At 32.5% G+C, this 20,228-nt stretch overlaps 1 protein-coding gene across 1 annotated transcript in view; it reads left to right on the top strand.

Moving 5' to 3' along the window:
• The first annotated feature begins 607 nt into the window (after nt 1–607).
• The window catches only part of LOC126771234 (phospholipid-transporting ATPase IF-like), a 28,297-nt gene continuing 8,676 nt past the window's right edge, over nt 608–20,228 (top strand). The window contains exons 1-7 of the mRNA XM_050491008.1: nt 608–703; nt 10,696–10,894; nt 12,823–12,948; nt 17,010–17,231; nt 17,653–17,832; nt 18,174–18,479; nt 19,079–19,326. Coding sequence (XP_050346965.1) covers nt 608–703; nt 10,696–10,894; nt 12,823–12,948; nt 17,010–17,231; nt 17,653–17,832; nt 18,174–18,479; nt 19,079–19,326 — 1,377 coding nt within the window. The remainder of the gene's footprint in view (nt 704–10,695; nt 10,895–12,822; nt 12,949–17,009; nt 17,232–17,652; nt 17,833–18,173; nt 18,480–19,078; nt 19,327–20,228) is intronic.

Raw genomic sequence — 20,228 nt, forward strand, 5'->3', positions numbered from 1 at the left:
TAGTGAAAATTGAATACAGATGACAGATTTAAATAATAATAATTATTATGTAATTTATTCCAGAGATAGGGTAGGTCGCACGTGCCATCGTGAACATGCATTTTCAAATCTTTGAGCTTTTGAAGACTAGGCCGTGGCTACACAAAAACTTTCGTCATACGTGTAACCATAATCTCTTATTATAATATACAAATATTTACGTCTTTGGGCAACATCATAAAATGGCCTAACTTAAAAGATAGTTTTAATTGTACGGTTGATAAAAAAATACAATTTGTTTTTGCCGTCTTTAATTAAACAATTACTTATAATTTGGATGTTGTATAAGCCAGTATTCTTCAAATCATTATATATTTGTGCGTTAATAAGTAAAGTAACTGGAACCGGAGCACAGCTGAAATATAATTCTACAAATATTAATGAATAAAATAAATTCATGGAAGGTCTAGGCCTGTCGATTCAATCAGGTATGTCGTGGCGGTTTTTGATATCGAATTGACATGATAAGATAAGTTACGACGTTACCTCAGTCGCTCATCCGTTCTGTTATTTGCAGTTTGTATAATTCGTACGTTTTGTGTATAATGGTGATCCGTACGTTTATATAATGAGGAATAGTGGTGTTAGCGTGACGAGTGTTTTCTTTGGAAGGCTCCGTGATTGTTTGGGCTCGTTTTTTCTTGTGACGTGTTGTTGGTGGCGAGTAAGTACTGCTGGCATAAATCGCTCGCGAATTTCGTCACAAAAGATATAATCTTTATATACTTCCTGGTCAGAACAGAACCAGAAATTTATTCAGATTGCCAATTAATTGTTCAAATTATCGTATTTTGTTATTATTGTTGCGTGTATTTGCCATTTGTGTAATAATAAAAACCTCGAAAGGATTATTTCGCTGCATTTTTTTTTTTTTGTAGAATGTTCACTTAAGCACTGGAAATAATCAAACAAAGATGAAATAAAAAAAAAAAACATTAAAACGTTAATAGCCATTGTCATCACTTTTCCTAGCGCAATTATATTAAAATTCAAATTTTATAAACAACGACGGCTCAGTGATAGGATGCTTCAGGCAACCGGTAGAAAAGGGCGCCAAAACACATTGTTGCTCTACCCTGATAAATGATTATAGTAGGGTAGGAAAAGGCCTAGGACTTCGAAATTTTATGGAAGTGTTTTTGGACTTTGGGTTCTTCGTGTTTATTTCTAATAAAACGAAGATTAACGACGAGGTAGACATTATCAGAGCACAATGATTTCCCGAAAGCTGACCAATAATTGTTTTTTTTAACTCTGATCATACCGTGATATATCATACCTTTAAATAATTACGGTAATTGTTAAAATCGGTTTACAATTTGAAACTTTCAGGAAACACAAAAAAATATAATATAATATATAAAAATAAGGCCAAAATGTTCTTAGGCCTCCTTCTGTTAAAACATGATATATACATAAATATAAACATGATATATACATATTTATTTAACCAGTTGTAGGTATTAAAGGAAATGGGTTATCTCTGTTCTCTAATTTCATGAATTTTAATGAATAATGTACAGCTTAAACTTTAAAGTCGGTGAGCACTTTTTCCAGTTTCAGAAACAAATATATAATACATTCAACAAGAATCATCTATCAAAGTCCATTACTTTATTCCCTTCTAGATTAATTCTCATCTCAATCTCTCAAAGATTGGCTCAAATAGATCGCGTAATGGGATGCCAAATAAGTCCAGCTTTGCATACTATAATTTACTTTTTTTATCTACTGTCTGCCTATTGCGAGTTTTTTCAATTATTAAATAGTGTTGACGTCAACTGCGGTGTGTATGAAATGTCGATTATTGTCACTAACATCGCATTATCATTCCGTACAAAAATTAGATAAAGTCACCTCTATCGAATGAGGAAAAAATTGGCACTAGGCACACACTATAAAAAGTTCGTTACCCCTTACATGACACTCGTAGATATGCATCCGGCCATGAAAATCGATCACTAATATAAAAGAATTCCTGCAATAAATATGAAACATAGTTATTTCAATTCCATAATTGTAATGTAAACGAACAAATATAATCATATTTTGTTTTGTAATTTAACAGTAAAATATATATTGTAACTTGTATCTTTATTTATTACATATTTTGGTTAAAATATTTGCATGTCATAAATCTCCAAACCTTCTCCTCAAAAAGGGAGAAGAGGCCTTAACCCAGCAGTGGGACATTTACAGGCTGTTACTGTCATAAATATAGTGACAACATGAATATCACGTTTAAAGCAAATAAATTGAATTGAACTAGTAAAATAAATGTTCTATATACCACTTTCCATAAGTATACGAAATTAATACTTTTTATCCGCGATATATTTATAAAGCTTAAAGGACAGCTATAAACGGGTAACTAATAAAATAAATATAAGAACAAAGTAAAGTAATAAAAAACTCATATTTGAAGAAAATAAACGTAAACGATTATTATTTTAATATTTAATACAAACACATTTTATTACTTTTAATTAGTTAATAGTGGGGCTTTTGAAATATTAATTGCACGATGCAATTATAGCCTAGCAGCATGTTTTAATTATAGTGGAAATAATTTATAAATTCGACAATAAAGTGCGATACTTGATGAAAAATAATACTTTATCTATTATGCAGATTTAAACATACGTACTTACTTAAAAAAAACATTATTTATGATATATTTTATTAAAAAAATGCAAGTATATATAGTAAAAAGTTCTTTTTCACCATGAACAGGGATGTTAGTAATATTTAATGAATATTATAATTTCAAGATGGTAATTTAACAAGTATGTACATGACATAATAAGACATAAATGGCTTTAAAACTCCATGGTACTTCAAACCAACTCAACTATTAAAAAATATAATATTATATCGTCTCAGCTTGTTACTATTTATTAGGACGAAAATAGAGAACGTAAAAATCGCTAATGAAAGTTATTTTTAATTATGAATGACAGTTTACATAAATTAATGTGAAAAAAATAAAAATCAATTATATTATTATTTTAATTTAAACCAAAAAAACTTAAATAAGGTTAGGAGATAATGTCGCATCAAATGATCATTTAATTATACAAATATGCTTATATGAAATGCACGTTTCTCTTTCTGAACTCAATGCTAAAGTTTAATCAAAATCGATTCATAAACAAAAATACCCGAACTTACATAAAAATATATTAACATATTTGCTGAAGAATTTACTTGCCGTTTTGCAAACTCGTCTGGGTACTCATCAGATATTCTACCTCAAACTTCTACTCAAAGTAATACTTTGAAAGTGCAGTACTGTGAATTGGCAATATAAGGGGCGATTAATATTTTTTACACCGGACTCCCAATGCCTATGGACGGCGGTGACCACTTACCAACAGATGGCTCAATTGTCCGTCCAACTAAGAATTAAAAAATAAAAACATCTTTCTTTTTAAAACTGAACAAAAAATGAAATTAGTTTACTTTGATGATATATATGACATATATGAAAGTAATGCGTTAATATATATATTTATTTATTTATTTCTATTCATATTATATATATATATATACATATATATATATATATATATATATACATATATATATATACGTTTAATATATATATATATATATATATTAAACGTATATAAAGACGGTATATATTTTTAATCGAATGCGACTCGTTCTTGTCATAAAGACTCAGGGAAAGTGATCATTTGCGAATGTCATATGCGAAGGATCACACGATGCCGACGCCGTTTGACATTGAAACCGTAACTCATGTTATGAGTGCTTGTGTTACAATGACGCTTCCCTTCGACGATTAGTGAGGAGGCACAGATGAGGGTAACTTATATAAAAATTTTATAAACATACAGTAACAGCCCGTTAATGTCCCACTGCTGGGCTAAGGCCTCCTACCCCTTTTGAGGAAAAGGTTTGGAGCTTATCCCACCACGCTGCAACAATGCGGGTTGGTAGAATACACATGTGGCATAATTTCAATGAAATTAGACACATGCAGGTTTCCTCACGATGTTTTCCTTCACCGTAAAGCACGAGATGAATTATAAACCCAAATTAAGCACATGAAAATACGGTGGTGCTTGCCCGGGTTTGAACCCACGATCATCGGTTAAGATTCACGTGTTCTAACCACTAGACCATCTCGGCTTCCTATGTCTATTCCTATTATAAACATGTATTCGAATAATACGAAACATTTTGATGAGTTAAACGGAGCTGAAAACCAGTGCTGTGTTTCGATTCAGATGTACTGAACTCCCTTAGCCACACTACATTATTTTATTGTGATTTTTATTTATGTGAAATTTAATTTGTTATTTTGGTTTAGTTCTGTATTGTGTGGCAAAAAAGCTTTCATTATTTTTATGTTAATAAAAAAATACTTATAATATTCGTTAAATTTATGTATAATTGAAAGTGCGAAATATAAATAATACCGCGTTAATTTCTTTTATTCTTATGTAATTTATATTTTTTTTTATATATTTATTTTATTCCCTTTTACTTTTACACTTAAATAAAATCTATGTAATTACTTAAACCCAGCCAGTATAGTATTTATTATTTTAGGGCGAATACTATTGATATTAATTTGCATTTAACAGCTTAGCATATTTAAAAACCCTCCTGAATTAATAAACAATAAATAAAATAACCATATATGTATAAACAATGGCTTTATCTATAAAAGTAGGTTATTTATATATAAACTAATTTGTATTTTGAGTTTAGAGTTAGTTTTTGAGTTTATCACGACCAAACAGACAGACAGACACGGCGCGAGTCTTCGTTTAATGATATATAGTGATAGAATATTTGCATTTAATAAGTTTTTTATTGATGTATCCACATTAACGTTAAACGTCTATTCATTTTCTTTCTGTAATTACCTAAGTTATTGAATGTTTAATTAAATAAAAGCTTTTAAGTAAGTTACTTTGATAAATAATGTAAGCAATGCTTGTTAAATGGGACCGCGCAATCGAATAACTTACTAATACTTTCATAATAGTTTGCATATAATGTAAACAATAAAACTCTTGTTAATATTTTTATTGGATTTTGTACGATATTGTACATTAAGAAATATTTTGGCAGTTTTTCTTGACGTATAGTATTTATATATCTAAGTAACAGCGCATATATAGGACATTGGTCAAAAGCTTTTTTAAGGAGTAGACTTGGAGAATATTTCACCTCCGCACGCTCACGATGTTTTCCTTCAGCGCTGAGTTGTATCATAAATTAAGCGTTTAAGCTTTTCTAGAAACTATGTCCAACTGTAACATAAATTTAAAAGTTCATTTTAGAGCATCGAATTAAATAAAAAATAATAAAATAAAGGTACTTATTGCAGTTTTAGTGAAGGATTTTTTTAAAAACCCGTGAATTTCTCATTTGATATCGTATGTATCCGGTTTTAAATATTCTTATTTTATTAACCCTAACTAATACGACAAATGCGAAAGTGAATTTGTTTGCTACGCGTTTACATCTTAACCATTCAACCGAACATCACACGCTGCCAGAAACTAGTAAATTATAATTTGAAAGTGGTCCCAATTAAATTAAAGAAAGAATTCATCATGTAGATTGGTCTCTTGTTTTGTAAATAATAAGAACTGCCTCGTAACTCTATTGGCTACATGTAAGGCCACAGGGTCTGCGGTCCAGAAGGTCCAGGGTTCAAATCCCAGGTCGGGCCAATAAAAAGTTATGGAGTTTTTCTGTCGAAAATTCTCAGTAGCAGCCCGGAGTCTGGATGTTGGAAGTATATACATCCCGTGCCTCGGAAAGCACGTAGAGCCCTTGGTCCTGCACCTGAACTCTTTCCGGTCATGTCGGATTGCCGTCTCATCGGATTATTAGAGTAAGGGAATAGAGAGTGCATCTGTGCTTGCGAACACACTTGTGCACTATAACATGTCCTGCGCAGTTGGCTAATCTCTCTTGAGATTGGCCGCCGTGGCCGAAATCGGTCTGGAAGACTATTATTATTAAATAATAATATCGCTGATTATAAATTGATGAAAATAAATGTATGTTATTAAAAAGAATATAATTCGCAGGTGGTCTTATCTGCCTGGAGGCGATCATTTCATTCCCAAGGTGTATAATCATTTATAAAATCGATATTTTTATAGTTACTTCCGTAACTTCGTCCGGCCATTTCATGTTGCACACAATTAAAGCACGGGTGAATGATAAAATACCCTTAAGTATCCTTTAAGAAGTCAAAAGTTTTTCAACATCCCGCCCTGAAGTAATTCGTTGATTGTAAATAGTTATATTCAACTAGGAGATTAAGATCTTTGACAGTTTTAGTGCAAAGAGTAGGCATACACTTTCAATAAAGAGAATTATAACTAAAAAAAGAAATAATTCGAATATATGATTATTTACTTGTTGGTAGGGCTTTGTGACGTCCCGTCTACTACTAGGGTAGGTACTACACATTCATCATATCAGCAACAGACATAGACGCGGTCATAATTTGTACATTAGCCATTTTAATTGATTTGTACTTTAATATTCAATGTAAATAATTCTTATGTTAATTGAATAACATTGTAATTTCCCAAAACCTATACAATAATGACATCATTATATATGTATATCTCATTCTTATCAAAATAAAAAATATATTTGTTTTAAGCATTTTGTCGAACGATACGAAAGTTATTTTGTTTATTTATTTATTCGTTTGTTACGCTTTCACGCCTTAACTACTTAATCGATCATTTTGAAATTTTGCATATATATTGTCAGAGATAGAGTGTAGTACCTAAAATCCACACACCCTCACACGTAGGCATAGACGCGGGCGGAAATATATAAATAATAGCGGCATAAGAAGTCTAGGTTGTGTTTATATGCCCATTACAATGGCGGTCGGTTGAATGGAACATTGGTGTATAGTCTATTCCAATGGAAGAAGGAGAGGAGATATAAACAATCCCTAGATAGATAGACATTCCATGCGATTTGCTATTAGCTCCAAAATATTTTGCGCTACAAGAAGTTCTTTATTGAAATATCTGTATCCATAGTACAACACTGTTTAATTTACTACCATTATTACCATTACTTATATCCACTTTCATTATATTTCCAAAGTTCCAATATTATAGATTAATCAAGATCTTGACCAGTTATGTTTGTTTGTTTATTTGTCTTTACTACTCTTGTGATTGGCTGTAAAAGCTTATGTGCCAACTGTCATGGATTAGGAGGAGGAACTAGGAACGCTGGCAGTAAAAAAATTGGGGTCGTTAAACATAACATTAGTAACAAAAAGTAAAATTTCTTGCAAAATATGAATTATATTTAGTCAATACATTTAAACTTTTCTAATCTAACATATTGCCAATATATATCGTCTATTTTCTTTCGTTAAATATGAAGACATGTGAAATTAACAAATTAAATTGCTGCCAAATGGCCATAAGACTTATAGCCATTTGGCAGCAATTTACACAATAAAGTATTTATAATGATAAACAATAAGCAGCTGGTAAATAATAAACTTGAATACAAAATGTTCTTTCTCTCAAACATAAATGATGCATAAATATTTAAACGACGCTGGCACTTTCTATATAATTACGTACCTCGGTCGAGAGTTTTAATTAATTATTATGAGACTTGATATGCTTACATGTAGTGGAATATATTATATTGATTGTCCATACGAAGCGATCTTAGCCTTGAAATCACCCTTTTATTGCCGTGCTGTCTCACGCTGAAGCCTAAGCGTACCAACACATGTGCATATTATATTACGAAAAAATGTCTTCATTTTTCTGCCGACATGCTTTATACATCCACTTTAATTACTTTATATTAAAGCCTTACATATATACTAATAAAAATTTGCTCCAAATCCATTATATTCAAGTAGCAAAACATTACAGTATTCATAGCTGACATAATAGATAGGATGTTTCAAAAGCGACTGTCGAATGCTTACTCGGGGTTTTAAAATTAAGCTTTGAGACAGTCAATCCAAACGGCTAATCTACAACGCAAGAGTTATCCCAATGCATGCATTGGGATAACTCTTTTGACTATGGCTTGGTTTCCACGTATACGATCCAACAGTTGGGTAGTACTGAAAAATAAATAAAATAGTGAGTGTTCTAATTCTAAACATTTTTCAAAATATTTTTGACAGGCATACTTAATTTTGATAGGAACTAAAATCATTCAAATTCGATATTAGTCTGATCATAATAACATCTGGCGCGGAAATATTTGGGTTAATATGACGTGACTAGAATATATATATTTTTTTTTAAAACAATAATTTTTTATCGCCCTTGTGAGGTTATTGCTTAATCTAAAATTAAATTTTACGTACTAGTCCCTATGGATGGATGATGCCATAGACAAACACTAATTTTTAAGTAGTTGGACACGAAAATGCTACTAGCATTCTTGCCACCAGTTCACATGGTCATAATTTTTACAGTGGTTATTTTTAATTTTTATTTGTATATATTTAAGGCTTCGTTTCATATATTCCCAACAACTATAGATCAGATTAATTTGATGTTTATTTTTACTGTTTCGCGTCTACGATCGGAATACAGACAGTATTTATATAATCTGTAATCTTGCTAAATCAACATTACCATCAAAAATATCGTTATTATATATCCCTTTCAAACACACGAACTCTGTAATTATTTGATTTAATAATAAATTATTATTGTAAAATATGAGCATTCGGCTCAGTCAAGTAACTGTCGTAAAGCAATGCGGGTCCTGGTGCGGTGCACCAGGGACCCTTAAGCTAAGGAGCTCCTAGGGACAACATATAAAACAATTTTAGCATTTAAACTAGATTATTATACTTTTATAATTGCCATCATAAAGCCACCAAATTATAGTTACCATGTACCAAAATTTATTATTAACACGAGCAAATTAAAAAATTATAATACAAATTTTAAGTGACCAAATTTCCATCCAGAGCCGCACCGGGGCCTTTATCCGCCTAGCTACGCCAGGCTTATATGATTCGGCTTCGCCTTTGTCATCTACAAAGGCGAAGCCGAATCATATAAGCCAATAATTTATCTATCCGAAACTTTTATCTTGAAGCGATTGCAATAAAACAAAACACGTTACAGTCTTTAATGTACAGACACGTGATTTGTTATTTATAGAATAATAAGAAGTGTATTAAATAATATATATATCTTTTAATATTATAATGAGGTATGTTTAATTTGTGGTTTTATATTTTAAAGATACTTAATATTTTCACGAGTGTAAGTATAGAAAGGTATGGCGAGGTATGGGACCTCGGATTGATCATTTTTGTTGTATAAATGAATTATGCTGGTTACTAATATGATAAGGAAATTTCAATTATCGGCACGAAATTAATTATAAATATGTACGTAATTTATACATGTACTATGTACCTAATTTATTGCATGAATGTACTTGACGCTGCTTACTCGAATTAAAATATAATCAATGCTATCTCGACTCTTGGACACATACATCTTTATCATTATTATTATTATATATCATCCATTAACTTATCATCAGATTAAAAAAAAAACTTTGGGTGGGATGAAAGTAGCCGGATTTTGAATGATTTTTAAAAAAAGATTCTCACACGTCACTCGTACTTGGATTTTAATCATTGCTATCGTTTATCAAACGTGATTTTTTTATTTAATTTAATCATCGATATTTTAATTATATTTCCGTGTTTATCAAGTCGTATTTATGATAAGTTTTCTTTTAAATTAGTTTGTGTATTGCTGTGATGATAATATCGTAAATTTTTAAAATATATATATCTATTGATAGTATATTGATATATTACATTAGATATTATGTAATATTATTATTATTAATGTAATAAGCTCTAAACCTTCTCTTCAATAGGATAGCTCACCAGTGACACTTTTACAGACTGTTTACTTAACTTTTTTCTTTTTATATATCGAGTGACATAATTTCTTAAGCTAACTTGACTCGTATGTCAGGAAGGACCATGTCATCAATTCGAATTTCATCAAAATCAGTCCAGCCATTTGGTAGTTAGGTGACAGACACGTACAGAATAATTATATATTTTGCTAGATTCTTATTTCCTTGATGCATAGGACACTCATATTTATCAAGTAATATAAAAATATAGATATGTAGTGATAGTGGGTTATCGTAAATTATATTTTTGCGATGACTGCATCGCAATAAGACGATAATAAGTATTCGAAGAAATATCGGTAATCCTTCGGTTATCCTCATCTTATTACAAAGCCGTCAACAAATGTCTGGTTTTGTCGTCCAATTTGGTATTTGTTACGTTTATTTCGATTTTAAGCCCAGAGCACAATTACCTTTTTTAAAAAATATAATACGTTTGTTTATGTACAAGGATAATCGTTTGTGTTTCGTAGTAAATATACTTGAAAAAAATGAAGACAAGAATCAAATTCTATTAAATAACATTTTTGACTTCATTTGTTAGAAATCGCCAATTATAACATAACTTTACTAGGTACCCATTTATAAAAAAAAAACGTGTAACGATTATACATGACATTTTTTTTCTTTATTTTTAACTTTTTAATAGATAGTTCAATGACTAGAAAAATAATGTTTCATATCGTCTTTGTACAGTCGAACAAAGTATCAGCGGCGACGCCAACACGGCAAATAAATGTCGGCGTGGAGGAAGAAGATGGGAAGAAGAAGCATAACAAGATCAAAACATCCAAGTACACTTTCCTTATGTTTGTACCAAAGAACTTGATGGAGCAGTTCCGGAGAGTGGTCAACTTTTATTTTTTAATTGTGACCGTCATCTCTGTAGTCATAGGTAAGTTTTAATGTTACTTGGTTTCATAAAGTGGTAAGCTTAGCTTTAAGTATTTAGGCAAGCCGTGACGGATAATCTCCACCGATGACAAAATAACCACTGAATTTTTATATGCTAAATTTTTGCTTACAATCATCTCGTGCTCTTGTGTAGGAAAACATAGTGAAAAACCCTGCATGAGGCTCATGAAAATCGCATTCGAGCAGTGCGGTGAAGTTAGTTCAAAGCCATTCCCTTCAAAAGCGGTCTTCCCTTAGTACCGCAGTGGGATATTTCCAAGCTCTTAATTACTTTAAGCATTTAAGCTTTCTAAGGGCTTTCAAAAAAGGAAGAGGATCTAAATTCAATTGATTTATAGACGCACATAGGTCTTTAAATAACATACAATACACACCTGTGTTGCTCGATAACTTCACTGACTGTTAATCTTTTGATTATGATAAAACATATGATGTTTTATCATAATCAAAATATGTTTTCGGGAAGCTACACGATATCTTCTCATCCCAAATACCGCAGTGTCTCAAGTCGAAAGTCTTCGACCAGTGTGTGTTGCCAGTGATGACTTATGGATCAGAGACGTGGTCGCTCACAATGGGCCTCATAAGAAGGCTCAAGGTCACTCAAAGGGCAATGGAGAGATGCGATGCTCGGAGTTTCTCTGCGAGATCGAATCAGAAATGATGAAATCCGCAGGCGAACCAAAGTAACCGACATAGCCCGAAGAATTGCTAAATTGAAGTGGCAGTGGGCGGGGCACATTGCTCGCAGAACCGACGGCCGCTGGGGCAGAAAGGTTCTCGAGTGGCGACCACGAACCGGAAGACGCAGCGTGGGCAGGCCCCCTACAAGGTGGACCGACGACTTAGAACGAGTCGCGGGAAGCCGTTGGATGCGGGCAGCGCAAGATCGGCTAACGTGGAAATCCTTGGGGGAGGCCTTTGTCCAGCAGTGGACGTCTTTCGGCTGGTGATGATATGATGTTTCTGTGTCAATAACTAAACGTCATTAAATCGTATTTTACATAATGAATTATTTCGAAATTCTATTCGTTAAGTTTAGTTATATTATACATAATTGTATAATAATGAGAAATTATTCTGTCTAATTCCTGCTTCCCCCTTCCTTCATAATTCTACGCGTGCTGGCTCTCGATGTCACCTAACTGTGACATCAATTCCATCGCGCACAAAGAAATTTGGCAACTCCTTTCTTTGTCGCGCTTTAAAAAAATGGAATTCCTTACCAGCTTACGTGTTCCCCGCCTCTTACAACCTGAGGTGAGGGTGGCTAGTGCAGAACATTCTTCCCGACTGTACTGGCCGTCGTTGCGTTTGGACTCTACTACCACTTACCATCAGGGGGAGAAGAGTCATTTGCCCTCCCGGCGCATATATAAAAAAAAAAAAATTCTCATAGTATCTTTCATTGACTCTAAACTATTTCAGGAAACTCCCTACCTATATATATTATCAATAACATTATCTAAAAATAAACAATTATGTCACAATCTTTAAATTTCAAGTACTTTAAAGGTAAATAGTGTATTTACTTTATCAGTCATGAGCTGCGATTTTCTTTTAATTTTCACTTCCGAAAATATATGTTTGTGAATCATGGCTCAATATTTTATATACCTTAGCTTAGATACATCAAAATAATAATTATCCACTCCACTGCCCATCACGTCAGTGCAGGCTTGAATTCCGATTTCAGGGATAAAAGAGTCGGTGAAATTACAAGGATTAAAAACATATAATTTTACATATCATCGTCGTTCTTTACATGGCCACTCTCCTATCTAGATTTATAACTTGGCTATCTATCACGGGGCCTTCTGAATTAAAAAAGTGAAATAGTATTAGAAAATAACACTGAATATAAATATTTTATACAAATATGTAATATATTTTTTGTTTTTGTTAAAGATAGTCCCGTATCTCCGTTTACGAGCATCGCGCCTTTATCCTTCATGGTTCTGGTGACGGCTGTTAAGCAGGGCTACGAGGACTGGCTCCGGCATAAAGCTGACAATAAAGTAAACAATCAGATCGGTAAGCCATTTTATCGTTGAACGGAAGGAAATGAAAATATTATAACATATAAAACGGAACAAAGACATCATTTATATAATAAATATAGATTGTTAGAAGATTTATTACTAAGGTTGGTCAAAAAATGTGAAATATAAAAAATTTCTAATCCCTTATATAATACATTTAACACTCCTTGACTGCCTCGTTGGTCTAGTGGCTTGATGTAAGGCCGCAGACTCGGAGGTCCTGGGTTCGATTCCCAGGTAAGCAATGCTTGTTAAATGGGACCGCGCAATCGAATAACTTACTAATACTTTCATAATAGTTTGCATATAATGTAAACAATAAAACTATTGTTAATATTTTTATTGGATTTTGTACGATATTGTACATTAAGAAATATTTTGGCAGTCCTTCTTGACGTATAGTATTTATATATCTAAGTAACAGCGCATATGTAGGACATTGGTCAAAAGCTTTTTTAAGGAGTAGACTTGGAGAATATTTCACCTCCGCACGCTCACGATGTTTTCCTTCAGCGCTGAGTTGTATCATAAACTAAGCGTTTAAGCTTTTCTAGAAAGTATGTCCAACTGTAACATAAATTTAAAAGTTCATTTTAGAGCATCGAATTAAATAAAAAATAATAAAATAAAGGTACTTATTGCAGTTTTAGTGAAGGATTTTTTTAAAAACCCGTGAATTTCTCATTTGATATCGTATGTATCCGGTTTTAAATATTCTTATTTTATTAACCCTAACTAATACGACAAATGCGAAATTGAATTTGTTTGCTACGCTTTTACATCTTAACCATTCAACCGAACATCACACGCTGCCAGAAACTAGTAAATTATAATTTGAAAGTGGTCCCAATTAAATTAAAGAAAAAATTCATCATGTAGATTGGTCTCTTGTTTTGTAAATAATAAGAACTGCCTCGTAACTCTATTGGCTACATGTAAGGCCACAGGGTCTGCGGTCCAGAAGGTCCAGGGTTCAAATCCCAGGTCGGGCCAATAAAAAGTTATGGAGTTTTTCTGTCGAAAATTCTCAGTAGCAGCCCGGAGTCTGGAAGTTGGAAGTGTGTTCACTCCCGTGCCTCGGAAAGCACGTAAAGCCGTTGGTCCTGCGCCTGAACTCTTTCCGTTCGTGGCGGATTGCCGTCCCATCGGATTATGAGAGTTAGGGAATAGAGAGTGCACCTGTGTTTGCGCACACACTTGTCCACTATAATATCTTCTGCGTAGTTGGCTAATCTTTCTTAAGATTAGCCGCCGTGGCCGAAATCGGCCTGGAGGACATTATTATTATTACATTTAACACACACGACATCTCTGTTCAACTTTAGGGTAATTCAGTGCCGTGCTATTTGTGATCTGCTGCAAATCGAGTATTATGATCGCTTAAATAAAATTGTAAGGCATTATTACATATTTACAAATTTCTAAATTTACATTATAAATTTAGAAATTTGATCGGTTATTTATTGTTTTATGTTGCCAGAGTGTAAGACCTTTTCTACTCTTTTTTATATAAAATTGGTACATGAACGAGTAAATGGGCCACCTGTTGGTTAGTGGTCACCACAGCCCATAGATCGAATAGCTGTGGTCTACGGGGTATAAAAAGCCGAGATGGCCTAGTAGTTAGAACGCGTGAATCTTAACTGATGATCGTGGGTTCAAACCCGGGCAAGCACCACTGAATTTTCATGTGCTTAATTTGTTTTTATAATTCATCTCGTGCTTGACGGTAAAGGAAAACATCGTGAGGAAACCTGCATGTGTCTAATTTCATTGAAATTCTGCCACATGTGTATTCCAACTCGCATCGGAGCAACGTGGTGGAATAAGCACCAAACCTTCAACTCAAAAGGGAGAGGAGCCCAGCAGTGGGACATTAACAGGCTGTTACTGTACTGTTATGGGGTATAAGACATACATTTTATAGTTTCGAAGAAATCGAAATGTATAAGTGGTGAAGATGTTACGAATGTAAAAAAATGCTACGGATTACGACTCAAACGCTTATTTTAAAATGTTTTAAGGAATTTTATCAATTGAATACATCCGATGATATACAAAATTGCAAAATAAAAAACTTGAACTTTAAAATTAACGGTACGCACTTCAGATAAACAAAGTTTCTTATTATCTTCTTATCTCTCGGAAATAGTGTTTCGCCTTGACTTATCTGTTTGTCAAGTCGTGTTATCGTTGAGTTTGATCTTGACTAGCGATTCTTAAACCCTAGTGTTCCATGTTAAAGTCAGTATGGTTCCGCGAATTACTTATTTATTTGTTATAAGTGACGATATTTATTTATTTAAATGAAGTTAACAATTAAATAACAAGCTTATATTCCAAAATGCATATTGTATAATTCGATTCAGGGTTCAACTGTAAATTATACATAATATTGCTTTAATAATTTATTATTTGATAATGTTGCTTTGCCTTAATAGTATTGATTTTGATTTTTTACTTTTTGAGATAACTTTTAAGTTAGGTCAGTTATTTTTCGAGTGATATAAATAAAAGTGAATTTCTTAAGATTTCAGAATTATGCTAGCTTCTTTTGAATTTACATATTTGTTATTATAAAATTTAGGTCTGAAGAAATAATACGTAAGAAAAAGTTTCGTTTCTCAAAAGCAAATAATTATGCATGAAAAAATAAATGGTTAAATTAATTAAAATACCAAAATTGCAAATATTAGATACACTAACGTTGTGTTGATATTTAGTTTTAGTTGATAAGATTTGGGTTACATTTAAATTTTTACGTAACTGTTCTCGTTTCGGTTTAACTTTAATTAATCTATAATTCTTATATATTTTAATTGTAATTTTTATGATTCTAATTTTAATTTTAATTATTAATGAATGTTCTGTAATTATAAATATGTAATCTGTAGACAGTTATGGGCCTCGATGCCTGAATAATAAAGTTATTATTATTATTATTATTATTAACTTTTACAAGAAATAATGGAATATCATTCTAAATTTACAAATTCTGATCAGTCTTTCTATAATAAGATTGTATTTTCTTACTAGCAATATATTAAGAGCCCGTAAATGTCCCACGGCTGGGCAATAGCCTCTTTTCTTTTAAAGGGGATTGTTTAAAATATCATCCGATACCAGTTGATTTTAAAAATTAAATACACGAATCACGATAATCCGTTGTTGCTTGGCCGGATTCAAACTGCGATCTTTTATTTTTTTCGTCTTATTTGCTAACGTATTTTATTCTAATGTACCATCGGTTTTTGAGTCAGTTGTTTTTTTAAATAAAGACAATAAAAATAATACGAAGCATCGAATTTAATAATCATAATTGCATACAATAAACAAAGCTTCGCGTATCATTTCCGTTAGTAGTGTACAGCATTGTAAAGATAAGCTCAAAGACTTCTTTGTTTTACTGGTCGATACACCAAGTAGATTACATGGCAACTATATATACTAACTTAGCTATTATATTCAACAACGCTATCTTGCTGGTCAACGTTCATTCAAGGATATGCCCTTTAAGATCATCTTGTATATTCGATGATGATATTTATATACAACTTGGCTTTGCTTGGCTTTCTTAACTGAGTGTTCATTGTGTAGCAAATATTGCAGTCACAAATGTTTGCGGCTTGCGGACACGGATGTATTTTCTATTTTCTCATTTATTCTCTCATAATCCGATGGAACTAATTCAACATTACCTGAGAGCCTGTAGCCTGTAGTTTCTGTCCTACTCACCCTTCAAACAGGTAAACAACAAAGTATATACTAAATATTGCTGTTTGGCGGTAGTTTAGTCTATAGGCGTTGGTAAACACTTACCATCAGGTGGCCCATATGCTCGTCCGCTTACCTATATTATAAAAAAAGACAGTCTTACACAAGGCCTAACCACCAAGAAAATTTTTAATTACTTAAGAAACCAAAATCAAAGCCAAACGAATAAATTTTTTTTTAATAAATATTGCTTCAGAATACTATTTTACAAATTACTAGCATCTAAAAATTACTAACGAAATATTTATACAATTCATCACAAGCCTTTTTTTTCGACAGTGGAAACAGTTCACAAAGGTGTAATAAAAGAGGTTCGAAATTCGTCAATCGCACCTGGGACTCTGGTTCGCGTGAAACGTGGTAGAGAAGTTCCTGCTGACCTTGTGCTTTTATGCTCAGCTGGGGAAAAAGGAAAATGTTACGTCACTACCGCCAATTTGGATGGCGAAACAAATCTCAAGACTTTGAGGGTCCCTCCGCCGTTTGTGGGATATACAGCTGGTAACTTTCCAGCATAATTTGTGATATGATATTTTAATTGCATATATTGGAGAAAAAAATTATCTTTTTTTTAAATATATAGGCTAGTGCTTGACCGTTGTCACACCTTGTGGAAAGTGAAGATACTTATTAATAAATTAAATGTATACTGTAGCGTGAGCGTTATTTATTACAATTTACTTATAATACATAATTAATCATTATATTCTAAGACAATATATTATATGAATATGACCAATATAACTTTTTGTAATCTGTCCGTGAAAGAGGGAGATAAATTACTAACAATATATTAATGTACTGATTTGAAGTTGGCACTTTGCGGGATGATCGATAACGCGAATACTAAACATGACATTATCTTTTTATCGACTAAGATAAATAGTTCCAAATGATTTTAATCTTCTCTTATTTGACCTAGATATAATACCACAAGGCATGCGTATAGAAGTCCCACAACCTGTAGCAGATCTATACACGTTTTATGGACGTCTTGAAATACCCGGCATGGACAGCCTGGCTCTGTCCACGGATAACATCATGTTGAGAGGATCCAGGGTTAAAAATACTGAATGGGCGATTGGTTGTGCCGTTTATACAGGTAAATTTCAAATATCACAGAGTAACTTTAAAATTTAACTCATTTGTAAAAAAAAAATATCCCATCCGCCTATGTTAATGCACAGGAGTAACTCGTTCATCTTTGTCTTTGTTTGATTTCCAAGTAGGTATTTACAGAATGATAACAAAATCAAACTTGTATAAAATTTTAGAGTATCATTTTATACTATTTAACAAAATTAATTAAGACATTTTTTATATAATCATATTATATACTGTATATTAATTATCTATTAAGAAAAAACACAATTTTAATGCACTGTTAGTTAACTATTAAGTAAGGTTATGAATGCACAAATAAAAAGCAACATTATGTTTCAGGCGAAGAGACGAAACTTGCTCTTAACTCAAAGTACTCAGGAAACAAGTTCTCATCAAGTGAAGCGGCAGTCAATAAATTCCTAGCACTGTTCATTTACCTTCTTATCGTAGAGATAATAGGATCATTTGTTGCCAAAGTCGTGATAGAGAAGTTGAACCCGGAACGGAACGAGTATTTAGGAATGGAATCAACGTTTTCTCTAAGCTTTTCAAGTATTCTACAGGATTTATTTTCGTTCTTGCTTATTTATTACTACATCATACCAATGTCATTATACGTCACGATTGAATTGTATAAGTTTATCGGTGAGTATTTCCTAATTAAGGAAATTAATTCTGATAACGTTCATCGGCAAAGCCTTATCATTCGCTTTAATTTGCCTCTAAATAAATTAATGTAAAATCTTTAAATTTTTTACATTTAAATAATGTGAATTTTGAAATAACATACATAATAGATTTAAAATAAAGTTATCTCAAAAAAATATGATAATTAAAATGTGTTTAAGGTATGTTTTATAAATACAACAGATCATAAATATCCCTCAACTCATGAGGCAATAGGTCACTATATTGTAGACGGACTTTGTGCAAGCCCGTTCGGGTAGGTATCAACCACTCCACAGATACAAAGGATGAGTGAGCCAGTGTCACTACATGCACAAGTGACTTAACATCTTAATTCCGAAGGTTGGTGACCCATTTGTGATGAAAGGAATGTACAATATTTCTAACATCGCTTGGTGGTGAATACTTACCATTGCCCATTACTGCCCATTTGTTGGTCCGCCTATAAAATAAAAATAAAAACCTTAGCCAAATCAAAATCAAAGTCCTCTTCAACTCTTTAGGAGAGGTGTTAAAACGGGTTACATCAGATATGTTATGACTATGTCCATTTCAAGGCGCGCTATTTATTGGATGGGATGACGACCTTCGATGTGAGGAAACTGGAAGACCGGCGATAGCGAACACGTCCGATCTAAACGAAGAGTTGGGTCAAGTGGAAGTGTTGTTCTCAGATAAAACAGGAACTCTAACTAAGAATCTCATGGTGTTCAAAGCGTGTTCCATCAAAGGACAAATTTATGAGGAAAGGGATTCAAAATTGTACGACACGGAGCGGTTCGATGAGCCCCTAGACACATTTCAGGTCTATATTTATTTTTATATTTTAAATGAACGATATTACGTATGTTATTTTTGGTTAAGTCGATGCCCGTTTTAATGTGTTCCATACACACATTAATCCAGCTATATAATACTTTGTACTGATGTCTTCCGGATCAAAGAGTGAGCCAGTGTAATTAAAAGCACAAGGGACATAATATCTTAGATAGTGTAAGGATTTGTTTTAAAAGCTTTTTGCAGTACCAGTTTCTATGGGCGAAGAAGACCATATACTGGTACCATTAGTAGTAAAAATTAAAAGGAAAAACACTATAGTGTTGTACTTCTACAAAGCAGCAGATAAATATATAGTATATGGTGAGTGAGTCCGTGTTATTGCAGGCACATGGGACATGACACCTTAGTTCCTCAGGTTGCTGGTTGGATGATAAGGAATGATTAATATTTCTTACGGCTTTCAGATCAATAGATACTATTTGTATTGTTGCGTCAATTGATTAGAATAATATCATGCTAATGTTGCTATATTACATTTGCATAGTTTTTAAATATATATAGGATAATTAGAAGTAATTTATAATCCAATTCTCAGACTTGCTTACGTACAGAATTTGTTGACATACATCGATGCAAAAAGTGAAATATCGCGATCGGTTTTTAGATATCTTGAGCGGCGATTATTTGCTTGATAGAGAACAAATTAGGTACGTTCTGACTTTATTATTATTAACTATGCTATGGTCATGGATATTATATATATTCACAATCGAATATCACAACAGACTTCTGTCGTTGACGAATTACTTATTCTTCATATATATTTGCTAAGCGTGATAATTATAATCGTTGTAATCAAAAGCAGATAAAGTACACGGGCAATGACATTAATTATAATTATTATATATAATATATTTATATATTATA

The sequence above is a fragment of the Nymphalis io genome, chromosome 10 (genome assembly GCF_905147045.1).
Source record: "Nymphalis io chromosome 10, ilAglIoxx1.1, whole genome shotgun sequence".
Taxonomy (NCBI): Eukaryota; Metazoa; Arthropoda; class Insecta; order Lepidoptera; family Nymphalidae; genus Nymphalis; species Nymphalis io.